We start from the raw sequence: 10,659 nt of genomic DNA on the forward strand, positions 1-10,659 counted from the left end.
TCTCGGCCTCCCAAAGTGCTGGGATTACAGGCTTGAGCCACCGCGCCCTGCCCAATTTTTGTATTTTTAGTAGAGACAGGGTTTCGCCATGTTGACCAGGCTCGTCTCAAACTCCTGACCTCAGGTGATCCACCTGCCTCAGCCTCCCAAAGTGCTGGGATTACAGGCGTGAGCCACTGCACCCGGCCACGTTTCTTCTTTTTATAAGGACACCAGTCAGATTGGATTAGGGCCCACCCTAATGCCCTCATCTTAACCTGATTACCTCTGCAAAGACCCTTGTTCCAAATAAAGTCACATTCACAGGTACGGGCGTGAGGTCTTCACCCTCCTTTAGGGGGGCCACAGTTCAGCCCATGATGGAAGGTGTGCTTGTTTATTTTTCAAGATAAGAGAGTGCACTCATGTTTAAAAGTGGATGTGAAGGAGCCAGAACAGTAGGGAGGTTGTGGACACAGGAGGGAGAGAATATCGCTGGCAGTGGCTTCAGGGGAGGGTCCCAGGAGGAGGGACAGGGACAGCTCTTCTGCCCTGAGGTGAGAGAAGGAGCAGAGACCAGGGTATGATGTAAATGCAGCGGGATGGGGGGCCCGGACTGGGGGCCGGGGATCGGGCACTCCCCTCTGATGGTTTCTGTTTTATCTTTGATGCGGGAGGGGAGGGCATTTCCCATGAGCCAGGTGGAGGCAGCGGGAGATGCGAGGAAGTGGACAAGACCGAAAAACAACCCTCGGGCTCCACCAGCATTTGTAATAAGTTACCCCTCAAAACAAAAAGGATTTGAACCAAATATGGCAAAATGTTAAGGCTTGACAAGGCTGGGAAATGGAAGCATTGGAGCATTATATGATTTTCTATAATTTTCTGGATGCTTGAACTATTTTATAACTTATAAGCACACAGATTAGGAAAAGGGGGAAGAACCGCGTCTTGGCACCTAGACTTGTGAACGGCGGCTCTCTTGCATCACCCTCCCTGTTCCAAGAGGAGGCACGAGAGGCCGACGATTATGTTACACTAAAAATCCCTGGCCCCTCTCCTGTCTTCTTTTTCCTTCCCCTTCCTTCAGTTTCCAGGAGGCATTTTAACCTCCTGGCTGAGTGGGGAGCGAGGGCAGGAGCCACGCATCCCAGCCACACCTGGCAGCCGGACACCCAACCCAAGTTGGCTGGCGGTCAGACATTTCCCTGGGAAATTCAGACCTGGGTGGGCAGAAGACCTAGATGGCGGGCAAGGGGACAGAGAGGGAGCAGGCGCCGGCATGCAGAGTGTGGTGGGATCTCGTTCAGTGTAGCCAAATGTCGTGGAAGGTTGTGGGCTTCTGCTGCTGGGGCCTGGGGCTGCCCTGGCCCCTGCCCTTCATCCTTCCTCAGGATCCAGGAGCGACCTTCCTCTTAAGAGCCTTGTCTCCCGTCATGCTCCATGTGCTGCACTGGCGTCTCAGGGAGTCTGTTTCTTGCAAGTCAAGGCCCCTGGTCAAGTCTGAACATTGACCAAAAAGCAAGACCGATGGAGGCCGTGCCGTGTCGCCTTTCCCAGGTCTGGCCTGGCCTGTGTTGGGGAGGGCTGCAAGGGAAGACTCATGGAAATGATGTCGCTGGCCCTCATGAGAGATCCATGTACCCTGAGTGGAGTGGGGAGAACTTGGGGAGATAGATAAGAAATGAGGACAGACCAGGCCTTCAGCTCATACCTGTAACCCCAGCACTTTGGGAGGCTGGGATTACAGGCGGATCCCTTGAGTCTAGGAGTTCAAGACCAACCTGAGCAAGTGAAACCTAATCTCTACAAGAAAAAACTCAAAAGAGAAAGAAATGAGGAGAAGGATTGTCTTCTGGATGCTCCTACAGGAGGCAGGATTCGTCCCTGGGGAGGAGGCATCAGGGTCTCTGTGAATCTCAGGGATCGTGGGTTCTCGAGAAGGGATGGGGGGACCAGTGTTCTTCCTCTGCCAAGGACAGACCAGGAGAGTGTCTTGTCAGATGGTGGCTGGAGAGGAGGAAGGTGGCAGTGGACGAGCTTCAGGAACCATCTGTCAGGGAGACTGGAAGGAGCCACCCACGGGAAGGGTAAAACTCAGGGGTTCCTGCCTCTTGGAAACTGGGGCCAGGGCTGGTCTGGGGCCCTTTTTATTCTGGGTGAAGCTGGCAGAAGCACAGGATGGTACGAGTAACCCCCTAGCACTCCTCCCGACTACGCTGTCAGGTTTGAGTCAGCCTAGTTGTGCTAAGTCCAACGCCAGGTGGGAGGTTTCACTGTGACTCAGTGGCCAATTAAATGCTTTCAAATCCGGGTTTAGTGCGAGGATTTTGCACACCAACCTTCACTGCAAATACATTCAGCACCCACAGGCCAGTGGCTTGGGATACGAGTGCACTGACTGACAAGCCAGGCGGGTCCGAATGTCCCTCGAAGTCAGTTTCTTTGCTGTGTCTCCGGCCTCTGCAGGGCCGTCTGTGGTCATTTCTCAGCTGCCTCTGGCTTCGCTTTCTTGTTGGGTCTCAGGGGTGCCTTCCCACAGCAGGTGTCATCTCATCACCCCAGTCCAGCATACATTTATCACTTGAAGGACCAGCAGTTTCACTGTGGGCTGAGTCACTTGTCATAAGTGACTCCATTTTGAGATTATTTCGGATCACAAAACACTATCCTATATCACCACCTGTCCCTCAAGTCAGAGTAGCTTTGGTAAAAGGAATGCATTTTCCTCGGAGCCAGACTGCTTCTTCCTCAGCAGGTCTAGCGTGGAGCCAGGGGCCTCCAACATCCGAATCCAGGATGCAGGGGCTGTGTCTTAGCTTTTGGCCCTCATCTCCCACCGAGACTGCTTGAGTGGGATTGACAGCAGAGTCTTACCCCAAGACGCCTGCACAGGTTGGTTCTCAGCAAAGGTTGATGGAACTGGATAGAATAGCAAGAGCCCCTGGCACACAGGAATCACCTGAGGAACTAAAAATAATCCCCGACGTCCAGGCCCCAACCCAGAACAAATAGAGGAACCCTCGGGGTGGCCTGGGCACCAGGAGCTAAAGCCTGGATGAGATAACCTGGATTCGGGCTCAGTGTTCACAGGCATTTGTTCTAGAAATCGAGGCCTGTCTGTAAGGAAGAGGACAGGGAACAACCGGAGGGCCGAGTTCCCGTTCCTCTTCCTGCAGCCGTGCTGGCAGCCAGGGGGATGAGTGTGCGGTTTCCTCCAGCTCTCCTGGGAGCACGGCCCTATTCTTAGCCCTGAGTTTGCTTACTAGGAAGGAACACTGGGGAAGAAAGTGCCAGCTTTGGATGCCAGCCCCACTTTGGGTCTGCAGTGTTGAGGATACGCTGCTCCCTCAGTTTCCCTTTTGGAGGCTCCCCCTGCCAACCGCACACCTTGCACCCCACCTGCCCCCGCACCCATGCTTTGTGGTGGCTTCGACTATAAGGAGCACCTGTACTGTGCCCCCGTCTGCCTTTGGACTCCCTTTTCCTCTGAGCCACGGACCCCGAGGGGCCTGGCAGCTCTCAGCTGTGGCCCTGAACCCTCGAGGGCACGGGGTATATGCTGGGGATGTTCAAGGGCATCTGCCTTTTTGGGAGATGGGAGCTGAGGGCAGGGCCACCCCAATGGATGGCTCCATAAAGCAACTCTGGGCTGCTTCTGTTGGATACAGGGAGGTCAGTCCATCCTGGGCAGGAAGAAAATGCTGCAGGACTGTGTAATTCTTTCCTCGTTAGTGATCCTAACCCCTGCTTCCTAAAGCAGCTCATTAGATGCCCAGTTCAACCTCTGAGTTTCTTCTTTCTGCCCCCATCTGATCTGTCAGGGACCAGACAGTGACCTGCTCTGGTAATGGGCTATGGTAGGGTCAGGGGCTGCCCATGATGCTTGGGAAACGGGCACTAGTCAGGTTTGGAGGATTTCAGGGCCCTGGGGAGACGGAACGTCCCAGGCTGCCCTGGCTGTGTGTTCCCCTTGAGAGGCACCCAGTGAAGTTGTGGATCCTGCCTGCACTTCAGCCCCTGGAGCCAAAGATCTCTAAGCCCTTTGCAAGGATTCTTTTTAATTAGGTCTCTCCCACACAAGAGAAAGAGAGAGAGAATAGTTTGTTCCACAGTTTGAGCACTACCTGGAGAGATTATTTCTAGCCACAGACCAAAGGCACAGAGAGAAATAAAACCAGAGAATTTTTAGCCTAAAAGAGACCGTGGAGATTCGCCTGAGCACGTGTCCCACATGTGGAGGCGGACAACAGAGCGATGTGGTGGCTTGCGGAAGGCTACCCAGCAAACGCCTGCTGGAGCTCCTGGCCAGGGATATTTTTCATTGCCAGAATTCAGCATTTGAATTCCTAGCCGAGGGTTTCTTCTATTAAGTGAAGGTTTATTTTTCTCCTCCCTCATCCCATCTCCCCATCCTCCTCTTTGATCTTTTAGCAAAGAGTGCCTGAGCCAGTCCTTCCCTGGATATTTACTAAGTCCCTACGTTGTTTGTGGCCAGCTGGGAGTCCCAGGCAGGTGGGGATGTGACAGCTGGAGAAGATGGGGCCTCAGCCCCTCTGGGAGGCAGAGTGCTTGGCATGGGAGCCAGGAATGTGAATGGGTTGACTTAAAAATTATTTTTAAATCGTTCATATTTTTAAGACTGGGTCTCACTCTCTTGCCCAGGCTAGAGTGCGATGGTGTGATCACAGCTCACTGCAGCCTTAGCGTCCTGGGTTCAAACGATTCTTCCACCTCAGCCTCCTGAGTAGCTGGAATGACAGGCGCATGCCACCATGCCTGGCTAATTTTTTGTATTTTTAGTAGAGATGGGGTTTCACCATGTCGTCCGGGCTGGTCTCAAACTGCTGGACTCAAACGATCCTCCCACCTAGGCCACCTAAAATGCTGGGATTATAGGCGTGAGCCACTGTGCCGGGCTGGCTTTTTAAAAAATTGTAGTAAGGGCTGGGCACAGTGGCTCAAGCCTGTAATCCCAGCACTTTGGGAGGCCGAGACGGGTGGATCACGAGGTCAGGAGATCGAAACCATCCTGGCCAACACGGTGAAACCCCGTCTCTACTAAAAAATACAAAAACAAAAACTAGCCGGGCGAGGTGGTGGGCGCCTGTAGTCCCAGCTACTCGGGAGGCTGAGGCAGGAGAATGGCGTAAACCCGGGAGGCGGAGCTTGCAGTGAGCTGAGATCAAGCTACTGCACTCCAGCCTGGGCGACAGAGTGAGACTCCGTCTCAAAAAAAAAAAAATTGTAGTAAGATGCACATAACATAAAATGTGCTGCCGTAACCACTTCGAAGGACACAGTTCAGTGGCAAAGCACATTCACATTGTGGTGCAACCATCGCCACCATCCATCTCCAGATCACTTCCTGCAAAACTGAAACTCCATACCCATTAAACAATAATTTCCTATTCCTTCCTCCCCCAAGAGGGCAGCTTTTCCGGGTGGATTAATTTGGGCACAGTGCAGGGGCCAACTCTAACCAGGTGACCTGCAGAAATGCTCCATTTCCCTGCACCACCCTACCCCTACCCCTTTCATCTTGGGATTTAGACTCCTATTCATCTGGCCTGGGGACACTCAGAAGTATATTCTAACCAGCCAGTTTGGCAATTCCACACAAACTTCCCCGTCCTTCCCAAGCACTGGCTATTGGCAGTGGGCAGACGGTGGGGTACGCAGCAGATGCATTTCATGTTCCTTCTGTCCCTGAGGTCCTCCCTCCGCCCACCCTTATCTGTGGGGGCTGCTGAACCGTCCTCTTGACCCAGCCCTGGACTGAGAGTTCAAGAGAAATGAGGACTTGGCCTTGGAGGTGCAGAAAGGTCTGGACAGGAGCGTTTTGCGGATTCAGCAGGATTGGTGGAAATGCACAGCCGCGCCTCCCAGGAACCTTTGGCTGAAGGTTGTCAGGGGATGGCGTTTTCAATTCATGTCACTGCTCCAGCCAATCACTTAGCATAAAATTGCCCGTAAAAGTAAACTTAAAATACAAGTGATAAAACTACAGTCTCCCCGCAGCTGACCTTTCTGCTCTCCAGGGGACAAGGCTCAGGTTTCTTCTGACAAGAGCAATGAGGCCACTGCGGACACCTCCAGGGACGTCCTCCCCTTCAATTGAAAATCCTTGTTTTCCGGGGCTGGGGACATGTGGGCTTCTCCTTAACTCCTCCTGGGAAGGGGATGCTGCTGTCTCGGGGCCGACTGGTCTCCCTCCTCTGCTGTGATGTCCTTGGAGCCACGTGGAGGGCCACTGGGTTCAGGTCCAGACCCGAAGGCCAGTGGCCAAGGCACCTTCGCCCCTGGGCCCCTCACTCACCCACACTCTCTCTCCAGGGAGGCTTTTCTTGGCCAACTGTTAAACATTGAAACCAGTTATTCCTGAGGGTCATCTCATCTACCGCTTTGTTGTTGCTTCATGAATACAGCAGATGTTTAGTGGGTCAGGTCCTGTCCTTGGTCCTGAGTTTTAAAGATGGCCTGACCCTGCCCTCAAAGGGGCCTCCAGGTGGGAAGAGGTGTGTCCCAGGTATGGAGGGAGCATAGTGGGAGGGGTGTCTCAGGTAAGGCTTCCTGGAGGAGGAGGCGATGTTTGAGTTAAGCACGTGGAGGTGAGAAGAGTATTCTAGACCCAGGGAACGGTTTCTGTGAAAGCAGGGCACCGTCGCAGGAGAACCTTGGTAGGATCAGAGGGGAGGGTTTGGCCAGGTCCACCTTGAAATTTCTGCGGCCCCTGGCCTCACATGTGACAGAGACAGGAAGTGTCCGCTCTCACTTATCTTAGTTGCGCGCTGGTGACAGCTGCTGTCTTATTGTAGATTCCTTCTCCCCCATCCGTTAATATTCCTCCCTTTTTTTCTGGTTTAGTCAAGACTTTGACTTCACACTAAGCGGGGTGTGCATGGGTGAAGCAATTGCTCAGGAGGTGCCCCTGCTCCTGCCCGGCTCTGGACCTGGGTGTGAAGGTTTAGGGCTGATGCTTCATGGGGTGAGGACTGACTGCCCAAGTGGGTCCTGCATAAGGTGGGGCTCAGTGGGGGTCCACCTTCTGCCCACTCCCTTGCTCCCGCCATGCACACCCAGTGGGCCTGTGCTGGAGAGGCTGCTGCAGACCCTGGGGGGCACAGGCTGTGGTGCAGGGGCTGCAGCTGTTGCCTCCACAGGGGTTAGGTGGGGAAGCATCCTCGAAGTCCTGGCTCAGAGGCAGTGGGAAGCCTCAGAAAGGGTCAGGACCCTGGGGAGATGTGACCAAGTTTCCACTGTAGAAAGACTCTGATCCCAGCTCTGCTCCTTCCTGGCTGTGTATCCTTGGGTAAGTTACTCAGACTCTCTGTTTCCTAATCTGTAAAGATGGGAACAGGATGAGAATGGGTCTGATCTGGTAAGGTAGTTGCTAAGATGAAAGGAGTTGATGCATCAGTAAGTTGAAAGCACATAGAATGATGCCTGTGTCCAAAATGTTAGCCTTGAAGATGGCGAGGATGATGGACTCATCTTAGAACCACAGCGTGGCGGTCTCCCAGGAGAGGGCTGTGAAGTGCCACAACCCCTCTGTCCTCTCAGTGGCCCTGGTGTCTGGGACTAGGGTCAGGGGTGTGGTCAGTGATGGGGCAACAAAAGGAAGCTCCCAGGACAGAGAGATAACATGTGGCCTGGAAACCAACCAGAGATCTGTAGGGAAGCCAGTCATGTTCCTGGTGCAGGTAGCAGCTCCTAGACCCACCTACCGTTTGTATTTTCAGGATTGTCTTAATTTTACTAGACCCAGATTCCATGTGGGAGGAGCAGCCACCCCCTTCCTGGTTTCTGCAAGGAAGGGGATAGAGGGAGCATCTTTGTGTCCTTTTGTGTGTGGTTCTCAACTGGGTTGGGAAGGTGAGGAAGAGGGGACTTCCGGAGCCCCAGGGCAAAAAAAAATGAAGCTTCTTTCTGGGGCATCAGTTTTACTGGAGGAGTTTTGGGAGTGAGAAAGTCCATGCTTCACAGAAAACAACGAGGGTATCTAGCAGAGTGAATGCAGAATTCATTCAACACTTAAACGTACCACCAAATATTTCATGAAGTCTCCAGGTTGTGGGAGCTGCTGCCTGTGATGGCTCCAGACCCCTGGGGCCTGTGCTCCTTCTCCTTTGCTTTCTGGGTATTTCAACCAAAAAGCTGAAGAGGCAGGCACTGCCTTAGAAGCCCTGGATCAGAGAATCCCGTGTGGCAGGTGGTCTGGGTTGGAAAGAGGGGAAGACAGGAAGGTTGGAGGGATGGGGGAGGAGCCCTTGGCCATTTTTAAGTTTATAGACAAGAAATGAGGAGGAAACGGTTATTAGGTTTTCACATTCCCCTCTCACACTTAGCAGCAAAGGTTCTGACATGGCGGGGAAGCCAGTGTGGGGACAGCTCAAGAGGTTGGTGGGGGTACCAGCTGGAGGTGGGGGGCAAGGCCCAGAGAAAGCGCCTCCCCTCTTGCTGCCCTTCTCTGCAGGGTAAGGCTGACCTCTGATGGCTTAGTCCCTCTGCTGGCAGCTTCTCCCCACCTCTTTCCATCACAGCGCTGTCGGCAGGTGACCAGAAACATAATTGACACGGCGCCACTTTGGACGGTGTGCTAACGGATGGTGTGCACAATCCCCTCCCCGAGCTTCTGAGCATGCGCAAAGCGAGCATGCACCTTTCGGGCCGGTGCTTTTCCACCTGGCCTGAATGGTTTCAAGGAGCCCAGACACAGCCCAGGAAACTGATCAATCCTGGCCCCTTGCCGTTAATGAGCAGGTGACCTTGTCAAAGCTCATCACCTCCCCAGCCTGACTCTGCTTATCATGTGGGTCCCTGAAGGGCCTCCCTAGTAGGAGGTATGCTAGGTCTCTTGCAGAGCTGGCACCTGAACCCTGAAGCCTGGGGAGGTGGGCATCCCCGGGAGATGGGGCCCAATGGCCTGGCTGCTTCCCAATCTGGGTTGGGAGCAAAGGACAGTCACATCCAGCTCCATGAGGTGACGCGTCCACCAAGAGCTGTTGAGAGAGGAAGATGAAGACAGGGCACGTGACCTTCTGTGCTTGGGCAACCCCCCTGCCCATCCCTCCACCAATGGGCCCCTCCTCAGGACACCTCCACTGTGCCTCAGCACATGCTGTTCAGATCTCCGCTCCAGCACCCCTGGGCATACCCACCTCACATGGCTCGTGCTCCTTGGGCTGGGGCCACATCCCACGTGTCTCTGAGTTCATGATGTGGGCACAGGGCCTGGCACCCCACGTGCACTCAAGAAAATTTGTTAAAGAGAATGATCTTGAGGTGGGGAGCGGGCGTATGGGGAAGCAGGGGCCTGACCGGGTTCCGCACGCATCCTGAGCTCCCGGGCCTCCTCCTCTGGTGGAGTGGGGAAGGGAATGTGGAAGGGCGGTCTCTGCGGAGGACGGCGCATCCCACCCGACTGGGGCTCAGCATAGACTTAACTGAATGAACAAGTGACCGGATACCTCATCATTCCCTGCAGGGGAGACACCGAGGCTGTGGAGTTGGAATAAGCAGGGGCTCCTGGAGGGAGGAGCTGGTTTGTACGGATGCTGGCAGGGGGGTTGTGGGCAGAGGAGTTTAAAATGGCAGCTGTGGCTGCCGGGACAGGGGGCTTTGAACCCTTCTCCAGGGAAGCAGACTGAGCAGATGTGGGGATTCTAGAGGAAGCCATGGGGTGTGGTCATGTCCTTCCATGTCCTCCTGTCCATGCTCCTGGAGCCGGGGACCTGGGGGGGCCAGCAGGAGGAGATGACCCAGCAGCTCCAGCCAGATGGCAGAGGGGCACCACCCCTTCTCTGACCAAGCTGCATCTTCCAGGTCACCAGAGGCAACCTTGTCCCAGATGAAAACCTGTGTGTAAATGACCCGGCAGGTGAGGGCAGGCAGGTCCCGTGCGGTGCCCGGAGTGGGAAATAGGTGACCAGTGGCCTGCAGGAGCTTGTGGCCTCAGCCAGCCCTGGGCGCCAGGAGCTCGGTCAGTCCTGCAAGACTGCACTCTTCTGAGGCAGGAGGTTTGGGGCCCTCATCCAGACACATAACTGAGCTTGAGGACTGCAGCCAGCATCCATGGGATTTGTGAAAGTTAGAGAAAGGCTCCCTCCTTGGGTAGCCACAGCCCTGCGGGAGCACATTTGTGGCAATGACAAAAAGTGCCCCTTCTTCCCGGCAGGTAGCCCAGGCTGGGTGCACGGGAGCCCACACTGACCTCAGTCCCACCTGCCCCTCGCTGGATTGCTCTGTGCAGTGAAACACCTACGTTCCCGTACAGGGCCATCCTGCTCACTTCCTTTCTGAGAGTGTGCTAAGCTCTCTGCACTTTTACAGTTCATCCTGGGCTCTAAGGAACTGGGGCGGCTGGTTGGGCAGGTGGGTTTCTTGGGGACCAGACTCTGAAGGGCTCTTCTCTCAGTAACTTAGGGGTGCCGCCAGGCCGGGGGAGCTGCCCACTCACCATGCCCCTGCCCTTCGACCTCATCTACACCGACTACCACGGCCTGCAGCAGATGAAGCAGCACATGGGACTCTCCTTCAAGAAGTACCGGTGAGAGGGCGGCCAGAGGGTGGGCACGTGACCTGCATGCCAGGGGAGAGAGCCCCTCCTTCACACCCTGCCCCCATGTCCCCACTTGGCCAGCTGGGCCCAAGTGGGAGAACATACTGTCCTGCATCCTG

General features: G+C 54.7%; 1 protein-coding gene across 3 annotated transcripts in view; it reads left to right on the top strand.

Annotated features, from left to right (window-relative positions):
• Positions 1–10,659, top strand: part of MGAT5B (mannosyl (alpha-1,6-)-glycoprotein beta-1,6-N-acetyl-glucosaminyltransferase, isozyme B) — a 102,784-nt gene that overhangs the window by 66,058 nt on the left and 26,067 nt on the right. For all 3 annotated transcript variants that reach the window (XM_011952573.1, XM_011952641.1, XM_011952505.1), the window contains one exon: positions 10,397–10,528. In XM_011952573.1, the coding sequence (XP_011807963.1) occupies positions 10,397–10,528 (132 nt within the window). The remainder of the gene's footprint in view (positions 1–10,396; positions 10,529–10,659) is intronic.

Source organism: Colobus angolensis, unplaced genomic scaffold (assembly GCF_000951035.1).
Source record: "Colobus angolensis palliatus isolate OR3802 unplaced genomic scaffold, Cang.pa_1.0 Scaffold1, whole genome shotgun sequence".
NCBI classification, from domain to species: domain Eukaryota; kingdom Metazoa; phylum Chordata; class Mammalia; order Primates; family Cercopithecidae; genus Colobus; species Colobus angolensis.